At 38.1% G+C, this 14,677-nt stretch overlaps 1 protein-coding gene across 2 annotated transcripts in view; it reads right to left on the bottom strand.

Moving 5' to 3' along the window:
* Positions 1 to 218: 218 nt before the first annotated feature.
* Positions 219 to 14,677, bottom strand: part of LOC136879199 (tumor protein D52) — a 147,252-nt gene continuing 132,793 nt past the window's right edge. For both annotated transcript variants that reach the window (XM_067152994.2, XM_067152993.2), the window contains 2 exons: positions 9,074 to 9,236; positions 219 to 2,599 (listed from right to left, as the gene is read on the bottom strand). In XM_067152994.2, the coding sequence (XP_067009095.1) occupies positions 2,459 to 2,599; positions 9,074 to 9,236 (304 nt within the window). In that variant the 3' untranslated portion in view covers positions 219 to 2,458. The remainder of the gene's footprint in view (positions 2,600 to 9,073; positions 9,237 to 14,677) is intronic.

Here is a 14,677-nt window from a genome sequence, read left to right as displayed (position 1 = left end):
AATGATTGTGTTTCCATGTGATATTTTCTGGCCTAACTGCTGATGAACCAATTATCAAGGTTCGGATATCCTCTATGCTCCCACAGATTGCAGCACAGGTGAATTTGTCTCTAGAACTTTGAGATTTGTGACTTTGGCCTCAAGAGTCTTGGGTGAGATCATTGCCTAACCATCTTCATAATTTACTGGTGATAAGGTTTAAAGAGTGCTCTACGAGATAGTGTCTATTATCATGTTTATTTTGGTAAGAAAAAAGTTATATTTACAGAGATATATCACAAAGCATTAATTGGACAATGATTTTGAATAAAATTCAATACATCAACTTGAACATTTATTAAGGCAGATTAATTATAAATATTGTAACTTTCTGAAAATAGACACGTGACTTTACGTAAGTAGAAAAAAGCTTACCGGATCATTTTGTCATACAAGAGGCTAACCAAGCAGTAAGGCCCACTGGATGGAGATCTTAAACTTCTCAATATCTTTATATATACCAACACAAAAGTCTGGGTTTAGCACACTGGCAATTAGTATATATTTACATTAGAGATTCATACTTTTATACCATACAAAAATATTCTCATTTTTCATCAAAGGCAGCAACTGAAGAGATATTCAATAATGAACCTCTAATGAGCATTTAATATTGAAAATTTTAAGTTCTGCAAATTAACAACTTAACACTCCCGGCAATGGCTGGCAACTGTGAAAGATGAACTCAATAAAAATAAAGTTCAATAAAAATATCCCACTAATATCAAAGGCAGATATTAGCAGAAGAATAACTCATCTATTTCCTCCTCAGTTTATTAATGCCTTTAATTCCACCAGCTGCAACAATTACCTATAGCAATGAGAAACTTAGCAGTGATTCTCTGGGACAGTACAACTTCTCAGGAAAAAAATCACTATGAACATAAATGAAATTAAATTGTCATGAAAAAACCTCATAAGAACCAACACTGTCTAGTTAAAATATTAAAAACCACAAACCAATATCATCTGCAAAGGAAAATGTATTGATCCTGGATAAATTAACAACTTATAAACTTCTTATTGCTAACATAAATGCAATCTACGATCTTAACCACTTATGCAACTCATTTATACAGAAACATCTAACATGACAAGCATTACTCATCTAAATTTAAAACCAGTAATTAAATTAATGGTTAATATGTAAGTTTTGCAACAAATCTAGGAACCATTTATAAGTAACCCATTCACCTCAGATGATGAGATAAGCCCACTCGGATGCTGGGTGTTTGCTGTTACATTTCATATTGTAGACATTTAAGATTCAGTGAATAGCTAATAAATGTGACTGCTTGACCCTTGGCCCTTACAGCTACAGTCGTACAATTAGCAGCAATATTTCCTTAATTCGCTAATGCCTTTCAGCTCGCTACAGCTTTGCCCATTCAGACTTTGCTTGCAAGTGTTTTGGATACTGGATCAGAAGTAAAAGTAATAATGAAGTGTGTGAAGTCCACAGTTCATTGTGACACTGTGAGAAAGTATGGGTAGCAACGAAAAATAGTCCAATTGTTCATTATACCATAAACTATGAAGTGTCTGAATTACTTTTGAATAAGTAAGAACTTCCAGTATTTTTAGATCATATCTCTTCAGTTATTGTGCTTGAAACAAATGATTATGTTAGGGAACAGTTGTCAAACCCCAATACGAAAAGACTGCTTTGAGACTAATGATGTTATTTTGCATTCTAACATCTTAAGGGGCTTTCCAACCTGAGACAAGTGCCTCCTCACATTCAAGAGTGTTATGTAGTTTTTTCACACCAAATCCTCATTCTGCAGTATCTTATCGGTAAGCACAAATCCTTTGCATGCTAAAAAAAAAAAAAGAACCTGAAAATATTCCTATGTGATGACCTGAGGTTAGTTTTGTTTTGATGTGCACCATAGTACAGGGCAGAGCTTTAACGGTCATAGAATAAAAGATTTTAATATAATCTCCGAGTAAACTGAGTGGGCTTTTAAGTACGAGACAAATGGGTTAGCACAGATCTGATCTTCATGGACTTTAAAGAGTATATGTAACAGAAAAAGTTTTTATTTAGATTTTGAAGTAATAAAATACATATTTAGATATGTTAACACAACTGTGCAATATCATCCATTAAAAATTACTCTTACTTACAGGGAATGACTTCACAGGAATAATGGAACTCAGCTGTTCCATAAATTTTATTATACAACATTTCCAGTCACAAGGAATTTTAAGTTCAAGGGTGATGTACACATATATGGTACATAAGTATTCTTCTGCAAAAGTTTGCATAGAATATGATTTATTTAGAGACATTAATATAGCGCAACACTCCTCTTATAGCAAACATTCAGCAGCATTCTGTGGATTAGGCCATGTTCAGTGCTAAACCCAGTTTCCACAACCAGTAGTTCTCGATCAAGTCCCAGGATGAGCTGTCTTAAGAGAGAGGTCTATCTTCTGGTATGGTAGGAGAAGTAGCAGGGGAAGCAGCACCACTCGCTTTACGATTTCCCTCTGCTTCACGCAAAGCTTCGTCGAAGCTCTGAGTAGAATTGGAACGTGAAGTTACAACTTTAGTCTGAAAAATATAAGGCAAAGAGGATGCATTACACATTCACTATGGTTAGCCTGAAGAAGGTTGAACAACATTCAGATACAGTATAACCATACGCTGCAATCATATACAGAAAAAGGAGCATGCACTGACAAGTGTGTGGGAGGAACAGACAAGGGCAAAAGGCGAAAGGAAATTATCTTATCTCCTCATCAATCTCCATTCTTCTCAGCTTTTTACTAATTTCCAGCTTCAAAGAAGGGCCCGCTGTGTTTGTCCTGTATTCCCGACGTTATCCAACTTTCTTCTAATCCTAAACTTCCCACACAAAGATGGCCCAAAGTGGCTTTTTCAAAGCTAGAGTTTGTATCAATAAAAGTTAACTGCCACACACATTATTTCTGAGTATGACTCCAGAATATTTTATAATTGTGGTCACGATAATATTTCAAACAAATTTTTAGAATTTGTACGATGTTGTCTAGTTAATACATTCATCGTTGTTCCCCTTGAGCTGTACAGTAGACCAGTCACCTTAATATCTTTGATTAGAAATGTATCTGAAAATCATGGTACACATCTTTTTTTTGACAATATCTGGTTGGCCATCAGACATATCGCACTGACCTGTTGGATAAACAGCACTCTTTATTCTAAACACAGCACTGCAGGCTGACATTACAACAGCATCAACTTTAAAAACCTGCCTCTGTCCACATGCAATCATGATGCACGGTTTTGTTATGAGTAATCTCTGATGTTACAATGTGGTATGTGTGGTGTCTATAATGCAGTTTTTGAGCTCTGTTCACACGGCCCTCACAATCTTTGTCTCTCTCTGGATTTTAAGCTGTTCTAGAATTTTAACAATATCTTGAATCTTCGTCTTCACCGACTGTTTTGGGATACAGTCAGTCTGGTAATTTTATCCTCTATTTTCTTCAGATAGAGACGTATAGTGGCACAAAGCAGTTTGTGGTAGGATGGCATGTCCACATTCCAGAATCTTTTCCTGATTAGGCTGATAACCTAGATAACAACAAGCTTTTCCTGATCATGAATTAATCTGATTCCCTAACACTCTTTGTGGGGTGTCCGGTGATGACTTCCAAGTATTGAAGGCATCTCTTTGGCAGTTTTAAGAAAGTGTTCACGATTGCCAGATGATGCTCGACTGAAAATTGGACAATGTTGTCCCCCTGTTTGTTCCCATTAACCGAAACATTCCATCTGCTTCACTGTTTTTTCCCTTTGACTTTTGTGTTGACGTCCTCCATGCCACTGTTAACCGACTTCAGAAGTTTTCCAAGGTCATCATAGTTAAGTCTTCACTGTCATCAGCATGGAACTTATGGCACGTAAACATCCACCAGGAGGTGCTAACTTAGACCACGATGATACGATCTCTGTAGGGCACTACTGCCTTGACGGCCTGGTCCCTTCTTTGTTCAGTATAGGCCTAAGCGGTGCTGTCTGCTGCCCTCTGCATAGTAATAAATGGTGTGTTCATCAACTACACACTTTCCTGAGCCTCACCCCATCATTTCAGTGTCCAGTCTTCATCTGTTTGATGGTGTTGTGCAGTTTGCCACCTTTGTTTTGTCATTGCAGGTCATGAACACAAGTTCCCTTTAAAACCTGTCTTTCAGATAATGGGTACAGATCAGTAGATAGTGTACTGCTTCAATAACAAACCATTCCTGCTCAAGTGTTTTTAATATATGGCTAGGGTCAAAACTGAACAATATAAATCTGCTGGGGTTTAATGTGTGTTGAATTTGATGATCAAGGTCTGCTTCCTTCCCTCACAAGGAGTGAAACATAGCAACATTCACTTGACAATTGAAGTCACAATTTTGAATACTTGGAATCCACAGTCTTCAACAACCTGTAAGGCCTGGTGTGTTAATTTGCCTAGTTGATCTCATGTCAGAATGTGTAAAATAATGACACAGGAACCCTGTAAACGTGTGGAAAGACCTTTCAACAGAATGCAGAACAATTTATTAGAAAGGTTGTCTTCAATACTGAGAGTATCTCTCTACATCAGTCATTCCAAGAATTTGTAAACCCAAATTCCTGTCATAGACCAGCCTCTCGTCTATGATGAGGGAACCAATCTTTTCATAAGGATTTCTTTTCTGCAATCAGACGAGACGTCTCTCCTCTGGAATGGCAATTGTAAGTTTTTTGGCATCGTAGATGCAAAATATGATGGATCAAATATAAACAGGATTTTATTTTTTACTTAAATTCATTTATTGAAAAACAAGGCAATTACAATGGATTTTTCCACATAGTTTTCTGCTTTGGAAATGAATTTGTCCCAGCGTATGTTCAGCTTTTTGATGCCCTTGTTGTAAAAAGAACAGGGTCGTTTCACCAGCCAATTGCGCATGAAGTCTTCCGCACATTCATCTTCAAATCGTTGCCCTCCTAGAGCTTCTTTAAGTGGTCCGAACAAATGGAGATCGCAGGGCGATAAGTCCAGGCTGTAAGGAAGATGATCAAGTATAGGTCAGTGCATCTTCCGTAGCTTGGATACAGTTAGAGCTGCAGTATAGGACTGCGCATTGTCGTGGAGGAGGATGACCTGTCGAATTGGTTGGTCTCTTCTTTTGTGGCGATATGCAACCCTGGCCTTATTCAACAGCTCACAGCAGTAAGCAGCATTGATTGTGCATCGCTCATGCAAAAAATGTATCAGAAAAATGCCTTGCCGATAAAAAAAAAAAAAAACGGTTGCAAGAATCTTGCCAGCTGACAGTCAAGTCTTGGCTTTCACTCGTGCTGCCTCCCCTTACTGGCTTGTTTGGATTCAGGATTGTGCTGGTTGACCCATGTTTCGTCGCAGGTGATGATCTGACTCAAAAATGCATCACCATCTTCCACAAACCTTGCTGAAAGCCTCTGACAGACCTTGAAATGTCTCAACCTCAGATTTTCGGTCAAAAGACTAGGGACCCATCCGGAACTGTAGATCGTTTGTGATGATTGCTCGACAGCTCCCATAACCGATTCCGACTTGTTCTGCAATTTCTGATATTCTCGCCCGTCGATCGTCAATAATGTCTTTAACCGCACAAATGTTTTCATCTGTAATGCTGGTCTGAGGACGGCGATCGTGTTGCTGATTTTCCACACGTTCGTTCTTCCTTGAACTTTTCATGCCAGGCAAACACATGCGTCTTTGACAATGTTTGATCACCAAACTGTGCAGTCAATCTCTGGCAAATTTCCACCACTGTAACTCCTTCATGAGCAAGAAATCTTATAATTATGCGTTACGCAGTGGAGGGGTGCACCTGTTGCTCCGACATCGTGAGCGTTACTGATGAAACGGCGGGAAATATCTAACAGCATGCTCTCCCCACTCCTAACGCTCCCGCCTAAGCATAGCAGAAGCGTGGAGCCAGTTCCACCAACTGTTAATTTTCAGGAACAAAAATCCTGTTTGTATTAAGAGATCTTAGGAATCAGTGGGCGACTTGTTGGACAGTAATATGCAGACCTTTATAGTATTCTCTCTGAATTTACACTTTTGTTTGCAAAAAAGCTTTACTCTGCTAAATCAAGAAATTTACTTTCAAGTCACCTTGTTCAGCTAGTTCTGTATGTTTATTTACTTGACTGTCAAATCCATGTAGTAAAGAAATATTTAAAATAGTTATATTTGAATCAGCCTTGTCAATACACTTATTAATGAAAGAAAATTATTCTTTGATCTGACCACTGATGAATGGAATGGTTGAATTCCTGAAACATGTTTGGTTGAATAAATAATTTTCTATCATTAATAAGTGTATTGACAAGGCTGATTCAAATATAACTATTTTAAATATTTCTGTACTACATTCAAACTAGTCAATATGGATCATATAATCATTTTAACCTATCATGGTCAAGTTTATCAACAGTGTCAAATCCATGTCGACCTTTTCGTTTTTGAGTTGAGTTTCTTTTAGTGGTAATAATATTTTTCTGCTTCTCAATAAGTTTTGTTTCCTACATTTTCTAACTATTATTTTCAGTTTCAAATTTAATTTAGTGCTTACAGTTTATGTTTAATAGAACGCTGAGTGCCTGTGGTTTTATGTAATGGTTCACTGATAATTACACATGGAAGTTCATTCTCTTCACTGACTCTAGATGTGGTTGGTTCCACATGAAGTTCAATTTTCTTGTAGGGATTAGCTTCATTTCCTACGTCCGTAGCCTTTCTCTTATGTGGTCTTCCTGTTTGTGACTAAGGTTAAGTTATAAGGAGATTCACACCTTCCAATACGAGTCAATTTCTATATAATGGTTTTATTAATTACATGATATAATCCAGCCACTAGCAATAGAAAGCTCAAAGTACGAAAAGAAGTCTTGACAAGCTCATGAATGTTTGAATATTTCACCTGCGCAATTTTAAGACTAAGAAGCACGTACCTAGCGGCAAAACTATGCATTTCACGACCAGCGAGGCCTTGTATAATAACTTAAGCAACGCATCATGCACATGATACTGAACAACACAAATAACGAATCTCCCGGTTGAATAACGCATGCAGACATCGTGCAGGCTTTTGATTTAACTCTTCTCTATACTGAACACAATTCTTGTTCTAAGTCTATGAACGTTTTGGAGATAAGGAAACAGAGATATAGCAACAAAATCTGGAATGTCACCTGGCAGACAAACGAGCAGTGTTGCCAACTTATATTTTCAAGATCCGCTAAATACTACTAAAAATCCGCTAAGAAATCCGATCTCAAATAATGTGCAATGAAAATGAGCGATAATAAAACTAAATGTCTGCACTCACCTGATCTGCGAGTTTCACTGGGATTAACCCCGCCAGAGCCGGCAAGCTAGAACTTGTAGGCGTTTTACTGCTGGGTGCAAACTAGGTGAATCCCCTACCTCAAAGGCCACACACAGAACAGGCCAGTTCATTAAACGGTCTTCCTTCATAGCATAAAATAAATGCTACTCTCTCAGTTTCATTATCTGTCGTCATTCGTCAACTAAGAGATAAGTACACTTTCCCCACGCATTACAAATTTATGACACCATGACCTCATATCATCAAATCCAAATATGTTGTCCTCATGTGACTGCTAGCTCCTGACAAGAAATACGGAATAGCTCGGAGACATACTGGAGTACAAATTTTTAAAAAACGTAAAATGGATGAAACACTAAATTCCGCTATAATAAGCCTAGAATTCCTCCAAATTTAGCGGAAAATCCTCTGAGTTGGCAACACTGCAAACGAGCACTAGAGACTTGTTTAAAGTATGCCAACTTATTACTATACTGTATGTAAGTTATGTCTATTACTTTATTGTAGGTACTTACTGCAGTATGTACAGTACTATGACTCCTCTGGTTATCTGACCTATCTGGCGGTTCCGAACAAACCGTCAGTTTCGAAGATGACTGATTAACTCATTGCGGACCGTGGATGGCGTAAGACGTTTAATGTTCCGCGCGAAGCAATGCTGTTTATATTAGTCATCTATGCATTCTTACACCTTAGTCAGCGTTACTCGTTGTAGCAGGAAGTTGGTTGACCTTTTTGAGATAACCCTCGCGTTGAGTGGGCTTATGTTTATCTTAGCTGTTTTAGCGGGAATATCTCAGCACTTCCTCGCGGGTCAAGACGGCACTTGAGATTCCAATGCAGTGCGTGTCGTTCTTACCAAGTGTAGTATAATGGCTTATAAAACAAAGTTTATTACGGAAGATTAATTATTAGATATTGTTCACAATGATTATTCTGGTGATGAACTTATTCCTGAAAGTGAGAGTGACGAGGAAATTCCGATTCCCGAATCCAATAGGCCTATAAAGGAAAATGAAGTGCTCGATACATATCATCCTAGTTATTGTCCACCTGTTCCATAGTTTAGAGAGAATTCAGAAACGTTCAAACAGAAAATGAGCAGGATATTTTGAGTTAGGTGAGTATTTCCATCAGTGACGAATTTTATCAATATGTGTGTGAGCAGACCAATCTATACGCGAGTCAAGTGATAGGCATGGCGCCCCGGCCTTTCGCGAAGAATTCGTTCATGCAATCGTGGAAACCGATTATTCCGAAATCCTTATATAAAAATGTACTGGACCGAAGACCCTGTTTTCCATACTCCGATATTTTATAAAACAATGTTCCGAATACGCTTTCTTCATATTCTTTCCTTTCTTCATTACAGTGACAGTAATCATTATGCCGAAAGTACAGATAGGCTATATAAAATTAGACGTATTTTGGAACCTGTGACACCAGGTATCACACCCTAAATATTTACTAGAGTTTAGCACAAAGTATCATGTTTCTAACATTTATAGTTCAGGAGTAATGGTAAATTTTATTAAGTAATGCACGTTAAGAGGGCCGGGCATGAAAATGGCTGGTCCAGGCATTCAAGTGTCCCGCTGAGAAGCAGGTACGGAACGTGTTAACTGGTTCTACAGTAAATCTAAAAAAATAAAGCATTAGTAAATACCTTCACATTCTCATATGCTGATCCGACCCTCTCCTCAAAGGACCGGAAGGAGTCAGAGTTCTTTAACTGGCCAAGTTTCGTGGAGACACTTGAACCAAGACCTCCCAAGAGCGTAGTAGTTTTCTCAGCAGTTGTCTTAATTACTGACTCAGTCTTTTGATACCTGTAATGAATAAATCATTAAGTAGTAGTCTGCACTTATTGTTAAACAGATATTCTGATCAGAATGTTTAGGGCTAGAAAGAATAATCTCCATATTTTTAATGATAAAATTTTTAAAAAATCCATGTCTTATGCTGTCATATGTCTTTAGGATCATAAACATGAGTGTTTGCTTCTGGTTACTAGTGTTAAGAAAACATTTTGAAAGAACAGATGGAAAAGCACCACCTGTATTTCTATTCCAGAATGTGCGAGTGGTCTGTTTACATACAAATACCCAAATAATCACGCGTCATTTTTACAGTTGCAATTAAATCTTTTTGTGATTGTCAATTCATTAAACCCACTTGTTATTCAAATGTCGTCCAAGTAAAAACAGAAATGTAATCGATAACATGTTGCTCGTGTAATGGACCTTGTTGAACTGTAATCTCATAAAACATGTTGTCTTTGAAAGGCTTGTTATGCTTGTTATACTGGGATATGTAAAATGGTTTAGTATAAAATGGACAGCTGTTTGTCCTTCCTGTGTCAAACTTCTCAGAACATTCAAGGCTTCATTAAATCTTCCCCAACTGGACTGAGAAATTTTAAACGAGCTGCATTATGCTCAAAGAGAAGAACGGAAGGACAAACAGCCGTATTCAAACAATACCGTTTTATACTAAACCATTTTACACATCCCAGTATAACAAGCATAACAAGCCTTTCGAAGACATATTTTATGAGATTACAGTTCAACAAAGTCCATTACACGAGCAACGTGTTATCGATTACATTTCTGTTTTTACTTGGACGACATTTGAATAACAAGTGGTTTTAATGAATTGACAATCAAAAAAAGATTTAATTGCAACTGTAAAAATGACGCGTGATGATTTGGGTATTTGTATGTAAACAGATCAGCAAGATTAGATTATGTATTTGTTATGAGTGTATCACTTTCATTCTGACAGACAGTAAAATGAAATCTGAAGACATGCACGTTCAGAGTGTAAATAATAGATCAACAAAGTTAATGGTACATTTAAAGCATGTTAAAACTTTTAATTATTGCATTTATCTGGTGAAAAATAGTGTATGATATTGAGTGTCCCTATAGGTCACCACGGCAATTTTAATTAATACATATTTGCTCAATTTGTGTGATTTAGGCTGATGAGGACATTTGAAAATGTCAATGCCGGTACCACTATTGAATGAATGTTGTAGATAACATCTTATACAACTTGTAATTTGTATTGAAAAGGTTGAATCTTACTAAAACTTATCTCTGTGATCTCAGTTCTATATGGAAACACAATGAAGTTTATATCTTTGAATCGTGGATTTTAATCGCTTCTGATTAATTCTTCTGGGGTCTGGGTGTTTGTGTCCGTCCCAACACTCTGCTCTTCATATTCACACAACACACTACACTACCAACCACCACAGAAACACGCAATAGTGATTACATTCCACCGTATAGGGTTGGCGTCAGGAAGGGCATCCGGACGTAAAACAGGGCCAAATCCACATGTGCGACCCCACAGGTTTTATCTGGCAATATTAAGGCCTTCAGGTGTTCTCTTCTAACCAGGCACTGAACTATACATATATTACATTGTATTACTTTACAATAATTAGATTTAATACTGATGCAAGTACAGCCTCCGTGGATCAAGCGGTAGGAAAAGAAGGAGATTAGGTTTACACATTACTGGTTGTCTTTAATTAGAATCTCCCTAGTAAGATGCATCATAATCGTCAAATCACACCACACCAGCAATCACTGTGGGGTTTGCTCTGCCCATCCACAGTTGTTGGTCCATTACATCACAATTCACACATCCGTTTCCAACATCATTAGGTTTCCCTGAGAGTCTGTTGGGGTCCTATTTGCAGCCATTACCTTCACATGAACATACCACTGCAATCTCTTCAGACTTCTTTGCAATCAAAGATGCTGTCTCATGTCATTTGTGGGCAAGAAAGAAGAAACTTCATTTCTGCTGGCTAGAGACAGCTGTTGACTGGTACAAGAAGTGTTTTTTTACAGGGTGATCTTGGAAGACTGTGCAAAAGTTTAAACCCAAAGCATTTGATGAACAGAGGGGTAAATTTGGAGGCTGCTTATATTCCGTCGCCAATTTCTTGGTTTATGGCATTCTCTGAGGAAACTAAGCTACCTAAATATTTTAAGTTGTTTACGGGTGTGGTGATTTTTGTTTTAAGAGAAAGTACAACTATGTATTAATCTCTGAACACCTTGAATGGAACAAAAAATAAAATAAAAAGTATTCAACAGAGGAATTTGAAAATGAATTTTTTATTTTTACAATTTGTTTTATATTGCACCGACACAGACAGGTCGTATGGCAACGACGGGATAGGAAAGGCCTAAGAGTGAGAAGGAACCGGCCGTGTTCTTAAGGTACAGCCCCAGCATTTGCCTGGTGTGAAAATGGGAAACGACGGAAAACCATCTTCAGGGCTGCTGACAGTGGGGTTCACACCCACTATCTCCCGGATGCAAGCTCACAGCCGCGCACCTCTAACCACACGGCCAACTCACCCGGTTTGAAAATGAATGGAAAAATAAGATAATTTTGTTTTAAGCTGAATAGAAAAAAAACACACACACTTCAAAAGGGAAAACAAGTTCACTGAGTAATAGAAAACTTTATACGGACTTTATTAAACCACTCTCACATGACATCAGCAGTATTCTCAAGTGCGTCCCGCAGGCCAAAATTCCATCTTAGACCAGAGATATTTGCGCACTCTGAGGTTTTAGGCCATTGTGAATTTGGCACCACAAGAACACTTTCCTCTTTAGGAGGTTTTTATATTATAGTCTAAAACATACAAATTTACAGTTAATATAAAAGTTAGTTTGAAGTACACAAAACATAACATGCCCAGTATTTTGCACCGAGTGGCTTGTAATTTGCTGGGCTTGTGGTTTTTTCTTGTCCACATTCACGTCTTTTATCACTTGCGCTGAACCCCCATTTCTTCAAGTTATCCCTGGATCTGTTCAGGAACTTCCACACCATCCATTTGCTTGCCTTCTCTGGTGGGATGTCCTCGGGAAGTTCTTCTGGGATCTCAGCCATTGCCGAGGAGGACTATGTTCCACTTTAAGCCTCTCTCTGTTGGCAGCTACTTCTCTACGTACAGAGTGTGACGCTATTCCAGCCAGGTAATAGAGCTTATCTGTCTGAGCAGGCTTTAAGCAACTTGTGGTGATGATTGTTGTTAGAAGGGGCCTAGCTCATCAGCCCCTAATGGTACAAGGTCAAACGAAATGAAACGATAACTAAACTTCCAAATGTATCCACTGACCAAAACCCGAAATGAATGATGAAAAAATTACCATGAATCCAAAAACAATCAGTGAGCCCAATTCACAATGCCTCATTCTGCAATGATGTTTATTGTCCAAAGAGGTCCAAAATCCATGTCACCGGCTCCTCACAAGTGTACTGCGGTGCTGCTCCTATAGTGGTACTAATCAAGGTAATGTGAACCCATAGTTGTGTTCAGTAATGTTTTATTTTATCTGGCAATATTAAGGCCTTCAGGTGTTCTCTTCTAACCAGGCACTGAACTATACATATATTACACTGTATTACTTTACAATAATTAGATTTAATACTGATGCAAGTACAGCCTCCGTGGATCAAGTGGCAGCGCATCGGCCTCACTGCTCGGTCGCTCCATGTGAGATTTGAGCTGGACAAAGCGGAGACAGGGCAGGTTTTTCCCCGGGTACTCTGGTTTCCAGTCATATTTCATTCCAGCAACACTCTCCACTGTCATTTCATTTAATTTGTCAGTCATTAATCATCACCCCAGAGGAGTGCGACAGCCCTCGGCAACCGGCACAGTTCCTATCCTCGCTGCTAGATAAGAGCTTCATTCATTCCATTCCTAACCCGGTCAAATGACTGGAAACAGGCTGTGAATTTTCACTGATGCAAATGTAATGGACTAGTATAACTTGGAAACAATATTCTCTAAACCATGGATAAATAATGGAAATATCGAGCTCGATGGCAATGATTTACTATTATTATTTGTGAGGTGTTTCTATGAATTTGGTTACATCTATTAGTATTATTCACGCAGTTATGTACGGACGATTGTATTATATGCGAGGTTATGTCATGAAACATCTGCTGTATGTTTAATAATATTAGTTTATTTAATGTACTGTAAAAGCATGTAACTAATAGTATATAATTTATTACCTGTATATATAATTTATAAATCCACTGCAATGTTGTGCAATACATTGTAATAGTCCAGAAACAATGCATCTTGTCACTAGAATTGTACAGAAAATTCTTTTCACTGTAAATAGATTTTGGAGACTCACAATTATGAGGAAACTGGTTGTGACATTCTTCTAGAAGCCTGGCCAAGCAACGTATATAAAGAGGCAGTCTTGACGGTTGAGTTGTGTGGAAGTCGTGAACTCGTGTTGTAATTCTCTTGACAGTCAAATGTTTTCAAGATGGTGGTTCATTAATTTGTGTATATAATTTGTAAATAAAATAGTGTACCCACTGACAGCATGCGTCTTTGTGGCTACAAATTAAATTAATAATACAAGAATGAAGAGTGACGAATGATGAGACTAAATTAAGATGAAATAAATTAGATATAATCATCATCATCATCATCCAGATTCTCTCTGGGTAGGATAGTGTACCACCATACCTCTTCTAGTCCTTTATTGCTATCGACTCCTCTATTTGCAATACAGTCCACAACAGAGCTCCTCCATTCTAGGCCCTTCTGCAGTCTCTTTGGTATTCTCTCTCCTGGCATTCTCATCAGGTTTCCAAACCATTTTAGCTTTGCCATATCAATCTCTTCTTGAAGTTTACACACTCCCACGCTTCTCCTTATTTCCTCATTTCGTATTCTATCTCGTTTTGTCTTTCCCTGTAAGCTCCTCAATAACCTCCTTTCAGCTGCTTGTATCTTACTTTGGTTCTGCTTAGTCAACGTCCAGGACGAGTAAAAAACCTTCTTGCATTTCATTGGCACATCTTCGTTCCATACAATGTTATCAACCTGCACATTTCAATGAGAGCCGTATCTACCTGTCTGGCATGAGATGAACTGTATCAGTCTGGGGAAGCGCATTCAGCAGCAGGAAAACACAAGTGCCATTGAAGTGCAGATTGTTTGAGGATGAGAGCCCCACTGTGTCTTACTATCCCATTCAAGTGAACAACTAAACAAGGTTTATCAAGGAAAGTAAAACTGGGAAAGCAGCCAGTTTAGATGACATCCGAATGGAGCAAATTAAGAATTTTGATCCATCAACAAGAAAATGGATCTTGCTGCTTTTCAATACCAGCATGACCAAGTAGCAAATACTGAAGATCTGGCAAAAGAGCAGAGTGATAGCTCTCCTGAAACATGACAAGAAAGCAAACCATCCTA

This window comes from Anabrus simplex, chromosome 8, assembly GCF_040414725.1.
Source record: "Anabrus simplex isolate iqAnaSimp1 chromosome 8, ASM4041472v1, whole genome shotgun sequence".
Classification (NCBI taxonomy): Eukaryota; Metazoa; Arthropoda; class Insecta; order Orthoptera; family Tettigoniidae; genus Anabrus; species Anabrus simplex.
The sequence above is the reverse complement of the archived record's forward strand: the minus strand, read 5'-3'. Positions and strand labels throughout refer to the sequence as shown.